The 25,965-nt window shown below is 44.2% G+C and overlaps 2 protein-coding genes across 3 annotated transcripts in view; one reads left to right on the top strand and one right to left on the bottom strand.

Moving 5' to 3' along the window:
• The first annotated feature begins 434 nt into the window (after positions 1–434).
• On the top strand, positions 435–8,646 carry FGF23 (fibroblast growth factor 23). Its single transcript, XM_044228345.1, has 3 exons — positions 435–684; positions 6,518–6,621; positions 8,209–8,646. Exons 1-3 carry the CDS (start codon positions 489–491, stop codon positions 8,644–8,646), a joined length of 738 nt encoding a protein of 245 aa, XP_044084280.1. The 5' UTR covers positions 435–488.
• An 11,549-nt stretch (positions 8,647–20,195) lies between these two features.
• The window catches only part of TIGAR (TP53 induced glycolysis regulatory phosphatase), a 30,482-nt gene continuing 24,712 nt past the window's right edge, over positions 20,196–25,965 (bottom strand). The window contains exons 5-6 of one of the 2 annotated variants that reach the window (XM_044227114.1): positions 23,148–23,258; positions 20,196–22,261 (exon numbers count right to left, since the gene is read on the bottom strand). In XM_044227114.1, coding sequence (XP_044083049.1) covers positions 21,830–22,261; positions 23,148–23,258 — 543 coding nt within the window. In that variant the 3' untranslated portion in view covers positions 20,196–21,829. The other variant, XM_044227115.1, reaches the window with a different exon arrangement.

A 25,965-nucleotide genomic window follows, 5' to 3' on the forward strand; every position in this document is an offset into this window, starting at 1 on the left:
ATTAATTGCACAGGAGTCTGTCGACTGCAGGACTGAGCTGGTTTTTGTTTTTTTTTTTGTTTGTTTTTTTGTTTTTTTTTCCAGAACTTCTGGCTCCCTTCACATTTCCTGGTGGAAGTGGGACAGGTCAACAGACAACCCAGAATCGTAGATAACTTTTGCCCACACATCATTCACTTTTTGGAGCGCTGGCATGAAATTGAGGGGGGTGTGTGTGTGTGTGTGTGTGCGTGCGTATAACGACGTGCCTTCCGTGAACCTTGGAGGGCTCTGCGTTCTCTTCCAACGGGCTGGTTACAACACAGAGGATGTGGACAGTAGAGTTTTTCCTGTTTGATGTCACACGGCTGCCCTTTAAAAGTCCGAGGGAAAAAAAGGAGGGAATCCAGCTAGGATCTGCAGGCCAGATACCCACAAAGAAGAGGAAGAAAAGGCCTGGGAGGCACAGGCAGTGTCAGGTTTCAGACTCCAGCCAGCCATTCAGAGCAATGTCAGGGACCCGCCTTGGGCTGCTGGTCTCTGTCCTGTGCTGGGTAGTCAGAGCCTATCCCAATGCCTCCCCGCTGCTCAGCTCCAGCTGGGGTGGCCTGACCCACCTGTACACGGCCACTGCCAGGAACAGCTACCACCTGCAGATCCACAGGGATGGCCGTGTGGATGGTACACCCCACCAGACCATCTACAGTGAGTAGGGGGAGTAGGGGGAGAGGGGGAGTAGGGGGAGTAGGGGGGTAGGGGCTTTTTTCCAGCCAGGAAGGATGGAGAGCTCCTCCATCCACCCACCTCCAAGGGATCTGGGGAGGCCTTGGGCTAGACCACAGTGCCACTCCAGCCTCCTAGCTTCTTGCCTGGAATCCAATTGTGTGTGTGTGTGTGTGTGTGTGTGTGTACGCACGTGCGCACGTGCACACATGTGTGCTTAGTCCCGGGGAGAAGATTCTTAATTAGCATTTACTTGTTTCTTCCAACACGATTAATTTGTCTTAACTATAATCCCTCTTCCCACAATAGCAGCCACTCTCACTTTGTCCTATCCAAAGAGTCCAAAAATGTACAGAAAGAAAGGCAAGGAAGCTGAGAGGGGGACAAACCAGATAGGTCATTGACACTGAGTTTGGCTCATAAACTTTGGAAGGGCTAACAATGGAGGTTAAAGAGAAGATTCCTGTATCAGACCTAGGATTGGGATAGATGAACTCAGGGGCTCTTTCCAGCTCTGAGTTTCCAATATTCTGGTCTGATAAAACTTCTCAGGAAAGATGTACTAAAGACAGACTTTCCAGGTGTGTCGTCTTGATGGGTCTGACCAAGCGCATGAACCGTCCATGCATCCATGCTCCCAGCATGTTTCCTGGGGGCTTCAGAGGTACCGAGTTTGCTATCCGTTGGTGATTCCTCTCTGTGGAGCTGAAATTTCCACTCCGTGGCAGATTGAGCTAATTGGGAACTGCTTGGCAATATGAGGCCACTGGAATGATTCTAAGGTTTAGGTTTGTGACAAGCTGGATCACAGTCCACAGGTGATCAGTTAGCTGCGATTCAAATGAGGGCGCCTTCGGAGCAGGCGATTCTGTGGTAAGAGGGGGATGAGTATGGAAAAAGACAAGGTCTTCTACTTCAGAACAATGGGTCAAAGTTACGCCGAGGGTACAGAAGAATGCAAGCTGATTCAACCTAGAGCAAATGGAAGGAATGACAGAGTAATCACGGTCTCTGTTTCATTAAAGGAAACTTCTTATGGGACTAATGATTTGCCCTTATTGTTGTACTATATTGATAATTTTCTGTGACCTTGCTGTGTGGAATCAAAGGTCCCTAAAACTGTAGCAAGATACATCCGCAGGGAAAGCCAGCCGTGCCTACCCCTTCAAGTGCTCAATGGATGATGACGGAAGATGAGAGGAGGGACCATAGTTCTCGGCAAGTACCAGGCAGTTTCCAGAACTCCAGGGGATGTGGTAGGGTTCGGGAGACAACATTTGGGAAACCAGGTTGGAGTTTAATGGCAAAAATCTGCACTAAATCTGGATACACTTGGTGCATACAAAGTGTTGCTCATTTTATTCAAGGGATATTTAACAAAAGATTTTACTGAAAGAAACCCTCAAAGACCCGTCCTTGAGCATGATGGAGAGAGTGCGAGACGGCTCTGGTGAGCTGTGTGTGGAGCAGCGTGAGCGCTCTGCCTTCAGCCGGCAGCCCGAGCTGGAGAACCCTTTCCTCAAATATCTACTGGCATCTGGCTCAGAGGAGGCACTCATCCAGTGGGGAGTGAATTAAAGTGATTGAGAAGAAGCAAAACGAAGGGAGATTATTTCAGACCTTTTTTTTTTTTTTTGGTTAGGAATGATTTTATTTTGTCAGATATAGACAATAGCCAAGCTTTATGTCTCTAGAAATCAACACAAACCAGCAGAGGGCAACTCGGGTTGGGGGGTCCTGCTGAGGGGAAGGAGACTTACTCCTCCTACTTTATTTTTTTATTTTTTTTATAAAGATTTTATTTATTTATTTGACAGACAGAGATCACAAGTAGGCAGAGAGGCAGGCAGAGAGAGAGGAGGAAGCAGGCTCCCTATGGAGCAGAGAGCCCGACGTGGGGCTCGATCCCAGGACCCTGGGATCATGACCTGAGCTGAAGGCAGAGGCTTTAACCCACTGAGCCACCCAGGCGCCCCTCCTACTTTACATAAACCTTTATACTATTCAAATCAGTCATTGTGTCATTACCCAAATAACTGTATATACGAAGGCCAAAGTTAGCAAAAACGGAAAAAGGAAACACTGAGGCGTGCAGATAAGTAGCACATGTCATTCACAGACTGGTGGAGGATATGCTTACACTGATGGAGGGTGTGTGGTGTTCTATCCCTCCTAATTAATTATACCTTGCTGGTGAAATATGGTTCATTTGATCATTGTGCTTTAGGCAATTCTTGATTAATAGCTGAGTGCCCAACCCATCTTTGGCTTGTCAGTTGTTGTGAAATTACCTGCCTGTAAGATTCTATAACCTCCTTTGGGGCTCACAGCACTGATGTCAGAGAGCCTCTCTGATATCTGTGTCTCTGATCCTGCTAATGAAGAAGGTCACCCACCCACTCCCCACCATCCCCGTTTCGTTGAAAACAGCAGAAGAGATGCCTATTACCTGTGGTTAATACCATGTCCAAGATCCTGATATTTTTCCTTCTTCCATTATCCCCACTGGTGCTCTCTCTACTTGAAGCTGAATTATCCTGGGGCTCTTTAATCTTGCAAAATAGTATCTTTCTTTCCAGGAGCTCGAAGCACTTTACATCCACCATCATCATTTACCAGCATGAGAATAGAACAGAGCCAATCATTGTCTATTTTTTTTTTTTTTTGGTAAATTCTTTTTTTTTTTTTAAGATTTTATTTATTTATTGGACAGACAGAGATCACAAGTAGTCAGAGAGGCAGGCAGAGAGAGAGGAGGAAGCAAGCTCCCTGCGGAGCAGAGAGCCCGATGTGGGGCTCGATCCCAGGACCCTGGGATCATGACCTGAGTCGAAGGCAGAGGCTTTAACCCACTGAGCCACCCAGGTGCCCCTACTATTTTTTTTTAAAGATTTATTATTTATTTGATAGAGAGAGAGCATAAGGGGAGAAGCAGAAGAAGAGGGAAAGGGAGAGAACCCTCTGCTGGCCACAAATCCCAGGATCCTGAGATCATGACCTGAACCCAAATCAAGAGTTGGACGGTCAACCAACTGAGCCACCCAGGTGCTCCAATAATTTCCCACTTCTAGAGCAGAGTGGAGGCAAGTGGCAATAATAAAATTACTAACATTTTAGAAAGTGTTTTTATTGTGGAGAAAAACATTATCTCGTTACACCCTCAAGATGACCAAACGAGGTCAACAATCCCACTACCTCTGAAAAACAAAGGTTAAGGAACTACACTGGCTAAGGTCAGCTAGAGGACACCTTGACCCCAAGCCCATGCTTCTTTTGGGATCACAGGCCCGTCCATTAGGCCCACCTGGCTGCAACAGGCTGTCGTGCCTTCCTCCTGCCAGATTCTGCCCTAGAACCGCCCCGGCCCGTGAAAACACGCCTTCCGCACAGGCAAAGGGAAGGCCACCTGTCTCTTCCCTTGTCTGCACTTTCTCATTGGTTCCTATTGGTTTGACTCAAGACTGTGCCTCATCTGTAGCAGCTGCTCAAGGGTCCCCTCCAGGCTGTTTGCTACTGGGACCGGCCCCAGAGCCCAGGAGCGCACGTGGCTCGCACACGGCCCACGCTGACCCTGAGCACCAGGCCCGCGTGGCTGCTGAAGTCTGGGCTTGCCGTAAGTGGCAGGCCAGCGCGTGCTACCTAATGCCTTCCATTTGCTCCGTGCTCCTTGAGAAAAGTACTTTTCCAACCACCATTGCGTTCCTTTCTGATCAGAGCCCTGTAAAGTCGGCAGGCCAGTTACTATCACCCTCTTTACGCAGCTGAGGAACCCGAGGCTGGAACAATGACTTGTCCAAGGCTACTGAGTTAGGAAGTGGCATAACTGGGACCAGAGTCCACGTGCCCTGGTTCCTGGCTCAGTGCCCCTTCCCTGACCCTCTCAGGGGCAGTGGGACTTGGGGTTCTCCCAGGTTGCGCCACGGATCTTGGCACTAGGTTTTGTCTCCTCAGGCTGGGGATGGTTTCTGTGGGAGGTGATTGCTGGGTTGTAGGAAGAGCATGTTAAGAGTGGCTGTCCTGACTTTAAATCCCGTCTTTGTTCCCTCTGCACATAAATGGGGATGCGGCTGCCACCCATGTTAATACTAATAAGACTAACCAGATCACAGTTGTTTTGAGAATTTAAAATCTGTAAAGTACCTAAGTGCAACCACTCAAAACCAGTGACTATGTGTAATTTTTTTCCCAGTTAGGCTGAAAATTCATCAGGACAGAAACTTATTTTTACACATTTCTTTGTTTCTCTCAGGTTTGTCCTAGGATTAGCTATATATTTGAGACCCGTAGGCAGACCTCATCATGGGGCAATTTAAATAACCTCTGCACCTCCTATACCCCACCCCACTTCCAGAAGCCTCCCTCAAGGCTGACCCTTAGCCAAACGTGGGAACAAATTAATGTTTCTCCTTGGTCTTCTTGCTTTCTTGTCTTTCTGGGCTTGCTCCCGCCCTCATTCCCTCTGTCCCAAATCATTCCAATTTTAGTCCAAACGAAGCTCTATCCTCAGCTGGTGTCTAAGTGTTGTCTGCTACTCTCCTCAGAGTTGAGCTACTCAGGGAAAGGGGGGAGGCCCAGGTGTAAGTCATCCTACTTCCTGAGCACAGATCCAGGGCATTTTCAACCTCTCCATACTACATTTCTAAAATAGAAGTTCTAACAGCTGCCGGGGGGTTGTGAGGCCAAAGGAGATGCATATGGAAAGTCTGTGGTAAGTAAATGCAAGTGACTTTAAAGACTTAAATGATTTTTAGCAGAAAATGTCAGGTAATTAAGCAGCATTTGGAGTGGAACTCTTGCTGAATGATACTCTTGCCACAAAACAGCTTTAGACTTTAACTGGTCCTTGGTACAACGCATTGCAATTTTACAATTACGTGAGGGCAGGCAGCTACTGATTATTTAAAGTGTGGGCGGTATGTGTGGGGTTTAGGCCCTTCTTGGAGACTGGCTGTTGAGTGGGGACACTGAAAGACCATGAGGGACTGCCCTGGAGTGGACACCGCCAAGCAAGAAGAGGACAGAGAGTAGCAGTAAAGATCCAAGAAGAAATTCTGTGCATCCGTAGTATCTAATAGACACAGAGAAATAAGCCCTCTCCTCCCAGGGAGCTCACTCTAGGGGAGGCCCTAGATAACCTGAACTTGGTCAAGGTCGGGTGAATGACATACACTCTGTAATGCAGGTGAGGGCATTCATTCTGAATAGGGAGATTCGGAAATTCTTCATAGCAAGTGACATCTGAGCCTGGCCTGGAAGGATGAGAGACTTCAATAAGCAGAGAAGGGAGGGGGAGATCAATTCTCTCGCAGTTCTGGATTCATAACAGGTGTTGGGTGAGGGATCACGGACTACCGTGCAGATCCCTGAGTGAATGTCAGGCTTTATTTACAAGCCGGATCCTTGAAGGACATCTCGGTGTTGATTTAAAAATCCCAAAAGCCCAGTAGGCTTCTGAGAGCGTGATGACAGCCACAGACATGAAGAGGCATTAGCCGGGCAATGGGGGAAGTAGAGACAGAACAGGGGAGAGGGAAACATGTGTCCGGCACGGAGGAGAGAATGCTGGGAGTTCAGAGTGCTCCGTACAGACATGAGGTGGAAGTAAGGGGCAAATGGGGGGCGGGGGGTGTGGGAGTTTGCAAGGGGGGAATCAGAAGAAATGAAGCTGAACAAGTAAGGACAAGGGAGGGTGAAGTGAAATCAGCACTCTGAGAATCCACCCAGGAAGGTTTCAGGCAGGTGCGTTTTCAGGAAGGGCTCAAAGTTAGGAAAGGGACATGCAGCTAGGTTTTGACCTCGATGATTTCCTCCATAGGTGCCCTGATGATCAGATCAGAGGATGCTGGCTTTGTGGTGATCACAGGTGTGATGAGCAGGCGGTACCTGTGTATGGACTTCCGAGGCAACATCTTTGGATCTGTGAGTTTCTTTTTTGGGCTGGCCACCATTTAAAGATAATCTGTTTCTTCCCCAGAACATAAAATCTTAGAAAGCACTGGCGTGCTTGGTGATGTTTTTATGGAGAGATTTAGTCAATCTAAGTAGTAGATGTTCAGGTTTATGCAGCTGGGGCTTGAACCCCAGCTAGTCTGGTTCTGGAGTTCTGGTTCTCATAGCCTCTAGTCTGATCGCCTACGGGCACCCATCAACGCATCTACACAGCACCTTATACGTGGGTCCTCTAGTGAGAAGCCATGCGTGTCTTCCTGATTCTTTTACTACACCTTCTTGACCTCAGGCTGGTTCCCTCACTTTTCTCCACATCAGTTTCCTCACCTGGAAGAAGTAAATTGGGATCTCCCTCCAGTTAAAGATCTGTCATGGGGACACCTGGGTGGCTCAGTCAGTTGGGGACTTGCCTTTGGCTCAGATCATGATCCCAGAGTCCTGGGATCGAGTCCCTCATCTGGTTCCTTGTTCAGCAGGGAGTCTGCTTCTCCCTCTCCCTCTGCCTGCCACCACACTCCTGCTGTGCTCATTCCCTCTTTCTCTGTCAAATAAACAAATAAAATCGTTAAAAAAAAAATAGGAAAAAATGAAGACCTCTCATGAATGATCTCTGCCTTAACTGTGGTCGCTGGTCATTCAGATTGGTAAGCATAGGATTTCCCAAACCACAGGTTGTAGGCATATTCCAAAGGATTTTGAGGTCATACAGTAGGAGGACTGCTCATCTCAGGAACCTCTTCTCACCAGACAGGCCCACTAGAAATACCATGACAGCAATGACTTCCTGCTTGGCTTGCTGCCGTGTCCCAGCACCCACTACAGTATCTGGCCACAAGGAGACAACTCTTTGTGGAACAATATAGGCATTCAATTAAAATCTCTCTGGACCACATTTAGCATATAGATAGTCCTCATCTGTAAAAACACTCCGTGGAGTTTGAGGATTAACGGAAACAACATGCGAAGGCTTTCGGTAAAACCCAGTACTAGTTAGTGGCAGAGTGAAGGTTCAAACCTAGTCTTCTGTTGCCAGAGTTCCCAGCCCCAAATCCCAAAGGACATTATCTCTGAGTGTGAGTACCCTCTGTTATGTCTGACCCTACAAATCTCATCCCATCTCCTTTCTCCAGGCAAGGAGACAGACCCAAGCCAACTTCCAGCCAAAGGCAGAGGCAGGAGGGCCCGGGTTGTACTGAAGCTGGCCGTCCCTCCACAAGCTGGACAAAGGGCTGCCTGCGGTGGCCAGCCCAGAGCCAAGCCAGCGGGTGCAGGGCGGCAGGGCCCCGGGCTCGGGGGCTGTAGGGGACGCTGCTGCCTCTCCCTGCAATTCCCAGCCGTGCTGCCTGCTGGGGCAACTGGAAAGCTGGAAAGCGCAGGCCAGATCCCCGCCCGCCCCCGCAGAAGGGAGCGAGGGGTTAAGGACGGCCCCCTAATGGAGCCCCGGAGGGAGGGCTAAGCCAGGCCCAGCACCCCACCCCGGAGGGGTTGGTGCGGTCCGGGGGCGGAGCACGAGGCCCGGGGTCTGCGGGGCGCTCACCCCACCGCCTTCCCTTTCAGCACCTCTTCAGCCCCGAGAGCTGCAGGTTCCGGCAGCGGACACTGGAAAACGGCTACGACGTGTACCACTCCCCACAGCACCGCTTCCTCGTCAGCCTGGGCCAAGCCAAGAGGGCCTTCCTGCCGGGCACCAACCCGCCGCCCTACTCCCAGTTCCTGTCCCGCAGGAACGAGATCCCCCTCATCCACTTCAACACCCCCAGGCCGCGGCGGCACACGCGCAGCGCCGAGGACATGGAGCACGACCCGCTGAACGTGCTGAAGCCCCGGCCCCGCATGACCCCCGCTCCGGCCTCCTGCTCCCAGGAGCTCCCGAGCGCCGAGGACAACAGTGTGGTGGCCAGCGACCCGTTAGGGGTGCTCAGAGGCAACCGGGTGAACGTGCACGCGGGGGGGATGGGCGTGGACAGGTGCCGCCCCTTCCCCAAGTTCATCTAGGGAAACCAGAAAGGAATCCTTTCCCAGCTGCCTTTCAGAAAACCAAACTGTCTTCAGGGGGACCCGCGCCCTCCGCAGTGCAGGGAAAGGGAAGGTGGGGGTGGAGCGGGCAGTTAGCACCAGGAGGTCCCCCGAGAATGTACCTTTAAGGCCTGAGTCATGGCGGTTTCATTTCACCGCCTTCCCCACCCCGCCTATGCCACTGTCCAGACTCTGAAGCCCAGAAAGATAAAACTAGAAGTTTCGTCTTCGTGAAGGAGAGAGGGATTCCCACCCCCCTAACACCCCGGCCGTTCCTCTTCCCTATGCCTCTCCTTTCCATCAGTCCAGCATTAAAACCCAAGCACAGGCTTAGTGAGCTCAGCACCTCAAAGGTGAAGGGAGGAGCCCAGGCCAGGAGCATCTCCACTGCTCCTGACGTTTGCTGCACCAGCCCCGACCGACCCTGTTGGCATTTGAGTCTGCAACCTTGACTAGGCCATTAACAGCTGACCTGGGCAAACTGGTAAAATCCTAACCTCAAGGCTTTTCTCTTCCTTGAGCATCTCTGGAGAAGAGCTGTCAGAAAGATGGGTAGTAGGCTCGCAAAAGAGAACTAGAATGCTGGGACGACCGAGGCAAGAAATCAAGCTAGAAAATCCAACCTCCCTGTGGAGTGGGCCCCCCTTGCCAGGCTCTCTCCCCTTCTATGTAGCCAGAGGGACGAGAAGGACCCTGCCTGCTCCCAAGCAGCCCGTGATATAACCCTGTCTATGGGTCCCATCTTGGGCTTTAGTGAATTTGGCCAGGGGAAGAGCTTTGGCATTGGCTCATGAAAATCTCCCCTGCTAGGAAATGGAATTTTTTTTTTTTAAATAAATTTTTAAATGGAAATAAATTCAAATTCCCCTCTGAGGCATTTATGAAGCCTACTTCCCAGCTGAGTAGTATTGCATGCAGGATTAACTACCAAACTGACACAGGGAGGGAGTCTTGCAATGACAATGGGATTGCTCTTGGGTTCTGTTTTCTGTGGAAGTGAAGTGGCATCAAGGACTCAGGGAAAAGATAATAATCCCCAATAATCAGGGGACCAAAATGTAGGAGTTACCCAAAGACAACACTGTCAGTTCTTCTCTATGCTCTGCTTATCGCTCTCCAGCCCTGGCTCCAGAGGTAAACCCTCCTGGGCTGACATGTTCCGGTCTTGGCCACTTGCAAATTCTGGGGTCATTACATGAAGACAGTTTTTGGTCCCGTGAAAACCAAACCTCACTTACCCAACAGCTGAGGCACCAGCCAGGTGGGCCTGATGCTCAGCCTCCCTCTACCTAGCCTTACCACCTGACTCAGAGTCTTCCTATGGAGGGGAGGGGGGGGTCCCATGTTCCTACCTCTGTTAGATGGCCACCCACAGAGCAGAATGCTAGCTAGCAACAGCTTCTAAGCATCACCTTGCTTTTTCCCACTGCCATCATGCACCCAGCCTTAGAAACAAATCTGTTCTTTTTACTTCTGAAATATTGGACAACTGTTTTCATTTGATGGTTTTAAACTGAACTTTAAGGACTGGTTCCTATTCTGAAACACTAAAACTGTGTATGCTCCCATATAGCAGTGCATGGCAAATATTTTCTTCATAGTTTTCATTTCCTGCTAGAGATATTACACTGTTTATAAGCTTTTGGAAGCTCCCCCATACTGATAACTAGACATAAAAATCCCGGAAAGGACTTTGGCAGAAAACTGGTCATAATCTTATACACGCAATACCATTTATTAGGGGTTCTTCCTTTGCCAGAGCCGGGGTGGTCCCCACAATTTCCTACGTTCCTTAGCATGTGGCAATATTTATTTATTTATTTGGAAAATTTGCTTATCGCTCAATATTTATAGATATTTATAAAAGTGTAACCCCACCTTTTATCTTTCTTCTGTTTGAAAGAAAAATAAAATTTATCTCAGCTTCTGTTAGCTTTTTCCTTTCTGTATTACTAGGTGAAATCATGTCAGAATATGATAACGAAAGGGATTATGGGAGGGCAGCATTGTGAAAATCCAGAGACCACAATACTGAATTCAAATAGAGTGTCAGAATTTTAAAAGTCAGTCTTTGTCATTCATAAATGGACTCAGCAATTTTGATTGACAGCATACTGAAAGCAAGGAAAATTTTTTATCAACACTGAATTTCTGATCACTCGAGTTCAGAAGTGTTTTAAGGAGAGAATTTTGTATTTGGCAAATACCCACAGAGTGAACCACGTCAATGTCCCAGTGAATCATTTGCGATGTACTGGACACAGACAGTGTTACTGCCCTATGAGACCTTGTAGCAGGACACCAAGATAATGAACCCACTTCTCTTTCTGAAGCTGGTGCCCCTAGAATTCGTTCTTTAATCTCTACCTGACAACTCCCCAAACACAGGAAGCAAAGATGCCCAGGAGGCCTTTACATCACAATTACATACAAATACACATTTGTATTCAAATTTACATCAGCTCAAGACTACAGTTAGTTTTCACAGCCTAGCCTCTTTCCCTAACAAATGGAAAAGAATTTAGTGCAATGTTTGCTATTTTAACCTGCCTTGGAATGATCTTCTGACAACCCCAGACTGTCTTCTGACTGCATCCAAGAGTCTGAATACCAAGTCCTCTGCAACACAGAGAAGGGTGAGGGACAGGAATCAGGACAAATACAGGACTAGAGATCAAATGCCTTATTTCTTTAATCACATAAAACGTTAAGACTTTCCAAAGGCAGATTATTGTTTTAAAATTTCTCCTGTTTTTGTTTTTTAACATCGCCTCTGCTTATAAGGTTCATCCCTCCACAGTATTTCTGAAATAAAAAGCAGGAAGGGATAAGTGATTCTGTTTTATTTCTGGCCCAAATAGAACAGTGCCAAAGTAACCATTTTGGAATAAATAGGTCTTCCTTCCATTACAGAAGGAGAATTAAACACTGTAGAGAAAAGATGTCCTATAAACATTGCCCCTCCACAGACCTGGAAGAGTTCTTTTCTCCGTCCATGAAAGTTCTCGCTGAAGAGAGGAAAATTTATAACTTTTTTAACACAACACAGTTAGTGGGGTGAGAGTGGGAGAAGGTAAGTGAAGAAAAATGTGTACATCCCACTTTTATGATACATTGTGCAATCTGGCTGCTAGAAGCTTCAGAGATCTAACCATAGGCAGGACACCCAGTATTTAAAGCCCAATCTTTATCTTGTCTGTACAGTTATAAATCCTGGTGGGATAAAGATAGCATTACAGCCCTTACACGTATTTGTATAAATACTTACTGTTTGTGCATAACTTGCACACATACTAACTAACTTACTGCCTAACTTCCGGCCATAAGACAGAACTGGTACCAGATGTGCCATCTGCCCAAACTGCTAGAAAACAAAATAGATGAGGCAATTGTTTCCAGACTATCATCTTTGGGAGAAAAACAGCAAGTCACCATGATCACCTCTCTTGTCCTCACAACACGGAGGAGACGGAGCCCAGGCAGGGGCGGCAACTGCCCTGCTCTGAGAAAGCAGCTGGCTTCATGGGGGCAGGGGCGCTGGAAGGAGAGCTACGCAGAAGGGAGCAGTCACGGTCTGCGCGTTCACTGCAGGCCTCTGGCCAAGGACTGGGTTGCACCTGCACAGGGCAAAATTCAGCAAGACCCTACAAAGACCTTCTGCTACAGAACTGGGAGATGAGCAGGGAGTGACACCAGAGGCCATAAAAATGCTGAGAACTATCAGAGGTCCAATGAGGCCAGGGTGAAGGGGCTCACTGAGCATATCAACATTTAACTGAGACATTGAAAGGCCACATCTTTAGAATAGGCCCCTAAGAGGACACGTCCCAAAAACTAAATTTGAAACTGAAACAGACCTGCTGTAACAGGGAATCACACCATGCCTGACAAGGCCACAATGCTCTGCCGCTGATTTAACGGTCTTTCAGAACAAACTCAATGCCATTTAAAGGAAGATGACATAAACCAGACTCCAAACATAGTATCACACACACCCTGTGAGAAAAAGGGGAAAATGGCCCCACGTCAAGAGAAAATGCAATCCCTAGAAACCAACCCAGATGTTGTAATTAGCAGGCAAGAACTTTAAAGCAGCTATTATAAATACATGTGAGGTTTTAAAGGAAAGTATGACAGCAAAGAATAAACAGATCAGGAATCTCAGGAAATGTTTTAAAAATCTATACTTGAAAAAGAACAATATCTGGAAAGAAAAAAATTATTAAACAACCTTTAAAGTAGATTGGAAAGGAAAGAATAAATAGTGGGACGGCTGGGTGGCTCAGTCTGTTAAGTGTCTCCCCTGGGATCGAGCCCCATGTCAGGCTCCCTGCTTGTCAGGGAGCTGGCTTCTCCCTCTTCCTCTGATGCTTCCCCTGCTTGTGCTCTCTCTCTCTCTCTCTCTTAAATAAATAAAATATTTTAAAAAGGAAATCAGTAAGGATAGAAATATCTGAGAAACACTTTATTTATTTGACAAACAGAGATCACAAGTGGGCAGAGAGGCAGGCAGAGAGAGAGGAAGGGAAGCAGGCTCCCTATTGAGCAGAGAGTCTGATGTAGGGCTCGATCCAAGGACCCTGAGATCATGACCTGAGCTGAAGGCAGAGGCCCAACCCACTGAGCCACCCAGGTGCCCCTGAGAAACACTATTAATGAACTTTGCAGAACTTACATTTTTAGGACACTAAACCCGACAACTATAGAAAAATACACTTTTCAGGTCCAGGTACATAAGAAATGTCCATCAAGATGGATCCTATATGAAGCCAATAAATAGTCTCAACTCAAAAATTCAAAATCTTACAGAAAAAAATCAGTGATTGAATAAATAAATAAATGAGGGAGAAGAGTCTACTCTCTCAGGCAGAATTCCCAAAAAATCACGTGGATACTCTGTCTTCAACGAGGGGAACGTAAAGCTCTGCCGTGCAAACTGACTTTCTCCCAAAGGGTAACCTGACCACGGAGAGACCTCATAGACACTAGCTCAGCCAGGTGATCAAGATCAACATCAAAGTCAACGTCAATAACTAAAGGAATATGTCGTGTTCATAGTACATACTCTTGATACGGGATAAAAATGGTACTTTGCCTTCTTCTCTCAAAAAATTATAACCCAACTCTAATCAGGAGAAAAATATTAAAGTCCCACAAAGAGGGATCTGACAAAACATCCAACCAATGTCCCTCAAAACTACCAAGGTGATCAAAAACCAAAGTCTGACAATAAACTGACGAGCTAAGAGGGACTGAGGAGACATAACAACTAAGTGTAATATGGTAAAAATGGGATTGGGAGTTCTGGAACAGAAGAAACATTAGGTAAAAACTAAGGGAATCTGAATAAACAATGTGCTTTAGTTAATAATAAGGCATTGGTAGTGATTCATTAATTGTAACAAATGCACTATGATAATAAATGATATCAAAAATAGAGGAAACTGAGCACAGGAAACTCTTGGTACTACCTTCTCACCTTTTCTGTAATAAAATAAAGTCTGTTGGAAAATGTATATGGAGATACAAAGGACTTGCAACAGCCAAAGAAAAGGAAAATAAGAAAGCCAGAAATAGACCCACATTTACATGGTCAATTGATTTTTGGCAAAGGAACCAAAGCGATCCAGGGAGAAAGTCTTCTCCAATGCTGATGGAATAATTAGATATTCATGTGAAAAACCATGAACCTCAACCCCTTACACAAAAATTAATTCCAGATAGAACAAAGACCAAAATGTAAAAGAGAAAACTGTAAAACTTCTAAAACAAAACAAAAGGTCTCCATAATCCAGTTAGGCAGAGATTTCTTAGACTACAGGAAGCAATAACCATAAATCAGTCTTATGAAAATTAACAACTACTCATTGAAAACATCACTTAGAAAAGTCAGTTAAGTGTCTGCCTTTGGCTCAGGTCATGTGCTCAGGGTCCTAGGATCAAGCCCCAAAGCAGACTCCCTGCTAGGTGGCAAGCCTGCTTCTCCTTCTCCCTCTGTGATCTCTCTCACTTTCACTCTCTCAAATAAATAAATAAAATCTTTGAAAAATATTAAAAATGAAAAAATAAAAACTGGAATATGATGAATCCATAAAAGTGTATATACGCTCACACATGCACACAGATAGCTGACAAAGAACTTATATCTCCATAACGTATGAAGAGTTCAAACGCAAAAATAAGAGGACAAACACAATTTAAAAAAGACATTTTGGGGATGCCTGGGTGGCTCAGTTGGTTGGACGACTGCCTTCGGCTCAGGTCATGATCCCGGAGTCCCGGGATCAAGTCCAGCATCGGGCTCCCAGCTCCATGGGGAGTCTGCTTCTCCCTCTCCTCGCTCATGCTCTCTCTCACTGTCTCTCTCTCAAATAAATAAATAAATAAAATCTTAAAAAAAAAAAAAAGACATTTTGTGGGGCGCCTGGGTGGCTCAGTGGGTTAAAGCCTCTGCCTTCGGCTCAGGTCGTGGTCTCAGGGTCCTGGGATCGAGCCCCGCATCGGGCTCTCTGCTCAGCGGGGAACCTGCTTCCTCCTCGCTCTCTGCCTGCCTCTCTGCCTACTTGTAATCTCTGTCTAGCAAATAAATAAAATCTTTTAAAAAATCAAAATAAAAAAGGCATTTTGCAAAGAAAGCTACATAAATAGACTATATGCATGTGATAAAGTGCTCTATATCATTAGTGAAAATTAGTAAAAATTAGGAAAAAATTAGTAAAAAATTATGATCTCCGCAAGATACCACCACATATCTACCACCGTGCCTAAAACAAGACTCAGAATATCCAATGTTGGTGAGAATATGAATCGCCATACTTTACTGGTGGGCATAAAATGACATGACCACCCTGGAGAAAACTCAGACAAATTTTTCATAGACTAAGCACACATCCACAACTACTCTGTTATCCAGCAATTGCACTCCCAGGTGGCTACCCAAGAGGAATATAAACATATGTCCACAAAAGACTTGGAAAAAAAAAAAGTGTTTTCAGCAGCATTTTCATAATAGCTTCCAAGTTGGAAATGGTCTACGTGCTCAACAACAGAATAGACTATGGTATATTCACACGCTGGAATTTAATGCAGTAATAAGGAAGACCGAGGGACCCTGGCTCAGTCAGTTGACCGTCTGCATTCGGCTCAGGTCATGGTCTCAGGGTCCTGGGACTGAGCCCCGCATCGGGCTCCTTGCTCAGAAGGGAACGTGCTTCTCCCTCTGCCTGCCACCCCGCCCCTCCTCCTTGCTTGTGAGTGCTCTCTCCCTCTTTCTCTGACAAATAAATAAAAAATCTTAAAAGAACACCACCAACCACAAACAAACAAGGAAGACTGAGATTAGCAACGGGCACACCTGGCATCCAGATCTTGTGTCTAAATGTCATTTCCACTAAAAGGAAGCAGGGTTTTTGGAGAAAAAGCCAATTCCCAGGACTGGGGCTGCAAAAGAATAATCCAAGTTGGGAGCACCTTATTATGCCGGAAAGTAGAGCTTAGAGAATAACGGGAATATACCAATAGCTCACAAGAAGCACCTTGAAAGGGCCCTCACGGGACAAATTTGGGACAATCTGAGCACAAAATAATACTACTGGATTCTCAATCACTGAATACCCCTGAGTTCACAGTGGTATAAATAAACAGGTAGGGAAGAAGGGAAAGTTCTTTCCTACTGTAGAATATCCATTAATAAATACAGAAGTAAAAAGAGAGTTAGAAAATAATCAATGGGGTGCCTGGGTGGCTTAGTTGGTTAAGGATCTCACTTCAGCTCAGGTCATGATCCCTGGGATCGAGCTCCACATCAGGCTCCCTGCTCCACAGTGTCTGCTTCTCCCTCTCCCTCTGCTGCTTCCCCTCCTCTTGCTTTCTCTTTGTCAAATAAATAAATAAAATCTTTAGAAAAAGAAGAATCAATGGAGACTAAAAGAGAGGGCAGAAACTCAACAAGGAACCACATAAACAGCAACTTTGTGGCAGACAGACTTGGACATACACCATGGACTTCCCAATGAGACTCAGGAAGGACACAACCTTTCTAGGGTAATTCAGACAAAAAGCATAACATGAATCTAATAATAATGAGAAGTATCAGGAGAAAAACAATAAATAAATAAACAAACGCATACATAATTTCTTTTTTTTAACAAGGTCAAGGAAGACAGAGAGGGGAAGAAATGATTCCACATGAGAGGAGAAGGAAGAGACCTGACAATTAAACGCAGCAGTCCCAGGCTGGATGCTAGAATGGGGAAAAATCAGCCATAAGGCACATCCGTGGAATAATCAGAAACATTAGATATGGTCTGTGGATTAGATAATAGATTGTACCAATATCAAATTCCCTAGTTTTGGTATTTATTCTCTGGCTTTATATGAGAACGTCTTTGCTCTTAGGAAACACACAAAGAGCATGATATCTCCACCTCACTCTCAGGTTTCAGGAAAACACACATACACACACACACACACACACACATATGTTACTAGAACTATTCTCTATTTAGTGTGAGCAAACAGAAGCTCAGGTGTATTAAGAGACCATATGAGCCACAAAACTATGAGCCAGGCCTAGAACTTGCATTCAAGTCTTCTGACCACAAACCTTTCCTGGGTCACCGACTGCTCCCATGAGACAATGATCAATCAACAAACGCTCTCCATAATCCTTAGGGTAGGCCACGGGGCCACCCCCCCTCCCCTTCCCTCTACTACCACGCTCCCAACTCCCACTGCAGGTCAAACGTGCCAAGTAAGATCCCTGCTCAGGGTCTCTGCATTTTTCTACTCCCTACCTGGGTTCCTCTTCTCCCAGAGATCAGCAGAGCTCACTCTAGCCCTTCAGAATTCTGAGAACACATTAGAAAGCCCTATTGTACTTAACCCTAAATAAAGCAGCATCTTCCCTCACTCTCTATTTCCCTTACCTTGCTCCATTTCTCTCACTGATCACACGCTGATGTTACTTATCTGTCTTCCTTGATAGACTACAGGTTTCAAGAGGATGGAGACTTGGTCTATTTTTTTGTTCACTGCTATATATTTGCAGCTCAGATAACAGTTCTAATAGTTCTTATAATAGCCTGACATGTGGGTGCCATGCTTGGGAAATACGTATTGAGTGACCAGATAAATTAACAAATGCACTGGATTCCAAATAAATCTGCAACTGAATTTTTCTGGAAACTGATTCTAAAGTGTATATGGAAGAATAAAGGAGCACAAAAATAGCTTGCACAGCTACAAAAATGAAACAAGAAAAATGACACAAAAGTAGCCACAGAGATCAGCACAACAGAATACGGTCCAGAAATCAACCCACACCGTTTATGGTCAATTAATCTACAAAGGAGGCAAGAACATGCCAGAGGAAAAAGATAGCGTCTTCAACAAATGGTGCCGGGAAAACTGGATAGCTACATGCAAAGGAATGAAACTGGACTGCTTTCCTACCCCACACACAGAGACAAACCCCAAATGGACGGAAGTCTTTAAGTGAGACGTGAAACCATAAAACTCCTAGGAGAAAATATAGGCAGTAATTTCTCTGACATCAGCCATGGAAACATTTTTCTAGATATGTCTCCCCAGACAAGAGAAACAAAGGCAAAACGAAACTATGGGATGATAGCAAAATAAAAAGTTTTTGCACAGCAAAAAAACCATCCACAGAACGACAAAGCAATCTATTGACTGGGAGAAGATATCTGCAAATGATATATCTGATAAGGCATGAAAATTCAAGATATAGAAAGACCTTAATATAATCCAACACCAAAAAAATAGCCCAATTGAAAATTGGGCAGAAAACCTAATAGACATTTTTCCAAAGAAGATATACAAACGGCCAAAAGACAGATGAAAAGATGCTCAGTATCACTAATCATTAGGAAAATACAAATCAAAATCACAATGAGGTATCACATCTATCAGAATGGCTAAAATAAAAACAAAACAAAACAGAAAATTACAAGTGTTATCAAGGATACAGAGAAAAAGGAACCTCTGTGACCTGTTGGTGGGAATGCAAACTGATGCTGCCACTGTGGAAAACAGTGTGGGGCTTACTCAAAAAATAAAAATAGAATTACCATATGATCCAGTAATTCCACCACTGGGTATTTACCCAAGGAATATGAAAACACTAATTCAAAAAGATATATGCATCCGTATGTTTACTGCAGCATTATTTACAATAGCCAAGACATGGAAGCAACCCAAGTGTCCATCAACAGATGAATGCATAAAGAAGATGTTGTATATATACATAAGGGAATATTACTCAGCCATAATAAAGAGATCTTGCTATTTGCAACAACATGGATGGACCCAGAGGGTATAATGCTAAGTGAACTAAGTCAGACAAAGACAAATACCACATGATTTCACTCCTATGTGAAATTTTAAGAAACAAAATAGAAGAAACAAAACAAAAGAAAGAAAGAAACAAACAAACAAAAAACCAGACTTTTAAATGTACAGAACAGGTTACCAGAGGGGAGGTGGGTGGGGGCATAGGGGAAATAGTTGCAGGGGATTATGAGTACACTTACCTTGATGAACACTGAGGAACGCACAGAATTGTTGGATCATTATATGTGTACACCTGAAACTAATTAAACTTGAATTAAAAAAAAAAAGAAAATGTAACAAGAGGAGTTATGTACCCTACAGGATATTAAGTTACAAAGCTACAGGAACTAATTATGATATTGTTACGGGACTACCTAGCTCACTAAAACAGAACCAAGCGCACTGACTCCAGCAAATATGGGCCCATGGAGGTATGAATAGAGTAGAATCACAAATCACTTGGAGAGACTCCTAATAATGATGTTGGGTAACTTTTTTACTACAAGGAAAAAATATATAAATTTTGAATTCTTACCATATGTCATAGAAAAATAATCTCTAGATAATCTGAAGATCTAGCATTCAAAAAATCCTTTAAAATCCTTTAAAAATATAAGAGAGTTGGAAGCCACTCTATGATCTCCTAGTAGAATACAATAATGGACACAATACAATGATCTGACTTAATAACAAAAGACACTTAACATTTAAAAAAATGCTTAATAAACATCATGTAAAAGGTAAGTAAACTGGAAGATATTTGCCATGTTACTGTGCAGCTAAGAAAAAGCCAAAGAGTCCAACAGTAAAACCAGGCAACGATCATACACCAGTGATTCACCAGTGAGGGGATCCTGTCAATACACATGGAAAAAATGCCCAGACTCGTTAGGAATCATGTACAAGCTCATTAACGCAATGACATGATACTTTTCACTCATCAGATTCGTAGAATTTCATCAGACAGCATCAAGTGTGACAGAAATGTAAAAAATAGGAACTTTCGAATATTGCCAGTGAGACTGAAAACCTGGCCGGCGACTCTTAAGACCCGTTTGACTCTTATCAAACTGGAGATGCACATTTCTTATGCCACCGTACCAAGAGAGAGGCAGAAGGCTGTTCCCTGAAAGAAAATACTGAATATACACAAATGTCCACTACAGGAGACCAAATGAACAAAATGTGCCACGTGTATTTAATAGAATGCAGTGATACTAAGTACATCCATACATATCAACATAGATAGAGCCCCATGATATAGTACGTGAACATACAGAATACAGATTTGATGATATTTATGTACATTTGAAAAAACACTGAAGCAATACCGTTTCCTTAGGATCCAGGTAAATGGTCGGGAACGGATGAATGGACACACAGACGCACCACACCCTGGTGGTCTCTGCAGAGTACAAGAGGGCATGGCACTGCGGGGACTAGTTAAAGGAATCTCACTTACACCTAGTGTGTTAATTTCTTAAAAAAAAAGGAAGAAGGGGGAAGTTATTACTTCTGGATGGTGAGAATGCAGACATTTATTATTATTCATCCTTTTCGATTCCCTTTTTAAGTTTCTCACTTGCGGACTCCTCCCTCCAGTGCCCAGCCACGTGCTCTCTTCCAGTGCTGGCAGGAGAGGGGTAGGGATGGAGCCACCGAGAACAGTGTTAATACTGAATTTCACGTAGGACTTACAGGCTGTCCACAGTAAATTTGGACTACGTGTGATTTTGGCCTTCACCAACAAACTTTAGTATTAATACTCTTGTAAAGTGAGACTCACAGCATTCATCAGCATGATAACTTAGAAGCAAACTACATGGAAAACACTTTCATTTCGGTGAGGATTTTTTGAGGGGCCAATCTTGAGTACAAAATTCAGTTAACCAAAATCCCTTTGCTCTGGTGCCATCTGGTGGACAAATGAAGCATTACACCCCCCAAACCCCCACAGCTGGGGTTACCCGAGCAACATTCTTTCCAAGGAAGCATCCCCCTTCCTTCTGAGGTTACTGTGTAGTTCGCTAGTAACCACTGACTCTCATCAGCCTTCCCCAGACTAAATTCTTCAGCCTATAAATTGGTTGAGAAAGAGCTGCTCTTTTATCTTCTTGTGCTCAGAGATTTCTTCTTCAATGTTTCTTAGTCAAATGATGCTTTCTCTTCTTTCTCACCAGACCAGTCTGCAACCATGATCTCCATTCATCCATATTTCAAACCCTCCATAGTAAAAAATTCTAACAGTTGATTTCTACATTAAAAATTTCAGTGTCGTTTTGTTTTATACAAAACGGAGGATGGTTAAGAATTTTTCATTTAAAGGACATTTAAAATACAGTATGTTCTTATTATAAATATGCAATGGGAATTATAAATAGTTCCTTCTTTTAAGCACTGGGTGATATAGTAAAAAGCATACACCAAGAGCCAATAGAACAGGCTAGATTTTTCAGATATAAAAGAAAAATAACAACATAAAGAAAAAGCAAAAAAATAGGTACAAGATCATGTATCCCTCAATTTGCAATACTGAATTCCTTGCTTCATTTACAATCCAGATACGTAACTGACCAGGGTGGTAAAATTACTTTGGAAAATGCCAAGTGTACTCAAGACAAAATAAGTCAGTCCTAAATGGTTTCCATTAGTGTTCTCTGTGGCCATGATTCCATTCAAGCTTTATAACCTGCTGTAATAGCTTTTTAACTGTTTCCAAATCAGCACTAGCAGAGGATGGAAACAAAAAAAGCCAAAGGCACTCCCTCAAAAGTTCAAAATTGCTAGATTTTGATGTAGATTTAAAATTTTAGCGAGTTTCAGTCCCTCCATTCAGATGATCCTGTAGGTACATACAAACACACTGGATTGTTGGATTCACTTCTCTTCCTTTCTCAAAGTTTACAATAAAGAGACTAATCCCTGTGTTGGGACTGACTGACATAAGTTCGGATTTGTTCAGAGTAGAGGGTAAGGAACACTTAAGGTCAGTCAGAAAATAATTAAACAGGCTTTTCATGTAAGCGCCATGACTCACAACTAAGACACTGGCGACTAATCCTGGTGCGTCACTGTCTGAATTAGATTCAGAGGCACAGGTTTTTCCTAAAGGAAATATCTCTGCCAGAGAAGTTTCCAGACAGTTGCTTGGAGCTCCTTGGGAAAACTGTTCATTCTGACCTGCTTCTTGCAGGATCAGTTGACAAAGAATATCGAAAAAGTCTTTTCCACGCATTTTCACCTACAAGAAATTAAAATAAAGTGGCATTAATGACTGTCTTAAAACACAAACATAAAACACGACTAACTGGATTTTTCTAATAGGTCAACAGAAGGATTACAGAGGCAGATAAGATTCTGTTTCTAGTCATCCGATCACCAGTAAATGCCTACCAAACTTCTAGAATGATGGAAGCACACTGGGGGACAACAAGACACGATTTCTAATTCCTCACTTCGAAGCATTTACAATCTAGTTAGGGCGACTTACAACTAAAAAAGAAGCCCATCAAAGCGTTAACTAGGTAACTGCATCTAGAGCACATCAGTTCGGTTAGAGCAACCACCAATAAGGACACAATGACTTGCCTTTACTAAACTAACAGAAAGTCCTTCCAAGAAAATTATGAAAATAAAAATTAGAGGAAGCAATTCCCAATAATGCAAGTCAAAAGCAGAACACTCCAAAGAAAGGCAAGCACGGTGATGGGGTCACTTACAGAGCTAAAGATGCTGGAGGGAGAGGCTTGAAGACTGCGAGTCTTGAGTTATTTTGCCTCGAGTGTTTTGCCTACCACTCTCCTTGAACAGCACCCACTGCTCTCCAGCCTACTACTACCACTGCTGAAGGTATTGCTGCAGATTCAAAGCCTTTTCTCCAAGTACCATCTAATAACACATGTCCTTTAAGTGTGGTGTTGGCAATGACTGTCAACTTAACAGTAAGTAAGAAAGACAGCTTAAAAAGGAAAAACAAAAACATGACACAGAGTTGTTTTAGGAACCCAACGACGTTCAAACAGCTTAGCTAAGATTTAGAGATATTTCATTTACAAAAGAAACCCAATTTTAGCTACTTTGATGTTGGCAAGTTCAACCATGTGGCAAGTTGCCCCAGGGCTACGTACCTGGTCTAAGGTCTCTCCTCCAGGTGGTGTGAACATAGGGCATTCTTCCCCGGCTGCTTTGGCCATGGCCCTTAGCTCACTTAGGGCCCTGCCTTCTGCAACCCCGTATTTCTGCAATGGTCCAACAGACAAAAGTGCCTCAAGTGAATTTGCGATACAATGATTACGTACACGCTTGCGACAAACTTGGAACAATCATTGTGGCAAGAAGCTTGGTTTCCTTCCACTTCATTATCTTTCAAACTGATCATGAGAACATGCTCCGTAGAGGCTGCAAGCCCTAGAGAAGACAGGTGACACCTTAAATTGTCCACCGTAGCCAGATGGGTTGTACGGAACAGCACACTCAAGGAGACAGTAGGGCTTTGTTGGGCAAATACAGAGACTTGCACAGACTCCAGGGCTAGAGATTAACATGCGAAATGCACCATGGTTCAGTCAGCCACCTCCTATCCACACGCAGTATCCGTACTCTCTCATTTGATCCTAACAATGGCACTACGAGATGGGTATCTTCAGCTCCATATTCATAAATGGGAAAGCGGAGTTTCAGAGAGGTTAACAACTTGCCAGCATTCCCACAGCCAATACAGTGGAGCTGAAATTCAAACCCAGATCTGTGTGTTTTCAAAGCTCATTAGCTCTTTAGATTCATAAAGACTGAGCCACAGCCAGGGACGCAGAAGTCACCGAAGAAATACAAGTGACCAAGAAATAGGAAATCTACCTCACCAGGAATCTATAATGTAGAAATTAAAATGGCATCTTTCAGAAACTATTAAATTAGAAGACCGAAGAGACTTCCAATTGCTATTGTCTATGTGAGAAAAACTTTCTCCTACATGATTCATGGAAGTATAAACTGGCACAGCTTTTCTAGAGGGAAATTTAGCAATATGTATAAAAGGCTTTAAAAAAAAGTACACACTCAACAATTCCACTTCTAGGAAATGTATTAGGTGTGTGTATAAAGAACTACAAAGAAAGTTTATTTTAACATTATTTATATCAGTGCAAAATCTAATCACAACCCAGGAGTCCATCAGAAGTAGCTATGCAAGATCCATATATTGGAATAATGTAGTCACTAATTAGGTGATCATATCCATGTGCATTTATTAGCACTGAAATACACAGGAAGAAAAACTAGTTAAAAAACAACACATAGAGGGGCACCTAGATGGCTTAGTCAGTTGGGCGTCTGACCCTTGATTTCAGCTCAGGTCGTGATCTCAGGGTCATGATCTGAGCCCTGTGTCAGGCTCCCTGCTCACTGGAGAGCAGAATGCTTGAGATTCTCTTCCTCTCCCCAAGTTGTGCTTGCTCCCCCCTCTCTCTAAGTTAAATAAATAAAATCTTTTTTAAAAACACATATAGTGATCAGTTAGGAAGGACGTTAGATTTGAGGTTGGTGTAGAGGAGAATAACTACCGTGACTTCCAGTGCTTTGACGAAACCTCAGATGCGAGGCCTTCTGGCCAAGCGTCTGCGATTTCATGTTGTTGGAGCCTTCATCGTATCCCTGGGGATTGCAGCTTTCTATAAGTTTGCTGTGGCCGAACCAAGAAAGAAGGCATACGCAGATTTCTACAGAAACTACGATTCCGTCAAAGATTTTGAGGAGATGAGGAGGGCTGGTATTTTTCAGAGTGCAAAGTGATTTTGGAATGTAAAGAATTTCTTTGGGTTGAGTTCAATTGAAGTTTGTCACTGACCTGTGTTCCTGAACTATGAGGCACGAATATTGGATTATGGAATAGTTTGTCTTGATAAATAAACAATTAACAAATAAAAAAAACCACATCTAGTAGGGGTACACTTAGAAAAATGCGTACACGACCAGATAGATAGACTGACAAACATGAAAAAAAGTCAAGAGCACACACACCAAAATGTTCAGCTATTTGCGCAGGGTAGAAATTTTTAGCTGTATTTTTCCCCACACTGTTCTTACTTTTAATTCCCTACAAATGATAACAGATTACTTGCATAATAAAATATTTAATAAAATACTGAGATAAATCACTTGTTAAGGTTTACACCGATGATGCCCCAAAATTCTAACATCGCCATCAGACAGAAGTCCTACAACTAAATGTTCTTTTTTTATAAGACCATATGCACAGTTATCAGGTGCACTTCTAATTCCCAAGCTCAAATTCTCACATCCTCACCTATAACCGGAACAACCTGTATTATAAAGGAGAACACTAAACATCGTTACTTGGTTTGTTGTTTTAAGAACAGAAACATGCATTCATTAGATACTCTGTGCTGGAACACATCAGGCAATGAGGCGAGAGTGGTGAAGAGACCAGGAGGGTCACGCAGCTCCCCACCCTTGCTGAGACCGCAGTGTGTGGGGTACTAACCTAGAGCAGTAAGGGAACAGTGCCATAATGGAAGGAACTACCGGACATGGACACACACAGCAGAGACGGCTAATGTGCATTTGTGGGGCGGCAGCAGGTCAAAGCCTTGGGGTGAACGGAAGTTGGCCAGGTTTGGAGAGCACGTATCCCAGGCGGAGTGGAGTACAGATTCAGAAGTTCAGGGAGGAAAGAGCACAGGGTGTTTGGACGACTCTGAGCAGATCCGCAAGAGGCCTGTCATCAGCAGCGCAGAACATGGAATCCAGGGCCAGGTGGCCTCAGTCTGCATCTGAGCTGTGCCACACACTAACTCTAGGATGCTGGGCGCCGACTTGACCTCTGTGTGCCTTGCTTTCTGCAGCTGGAAAAATGAGGTTTCTAAGTCTTCACGACAGGGGGGTGTTGTGAAGATTAACAAAGCTGCAGAGACTGGAGCGGGGCCAGCG

This window comes from Neovison vison, chromosome 12, assembly GCF_020171115.1.
Source record: "Neovison vison isolate M4711 chromosome 12, ASM_NN_V1, whole genome shotgun sequence".
NCBI lineage: Eukaryota > Metazoa > Chordata > Mammalia > Carnivora > Mustelidae > Neogale > Neogale vison.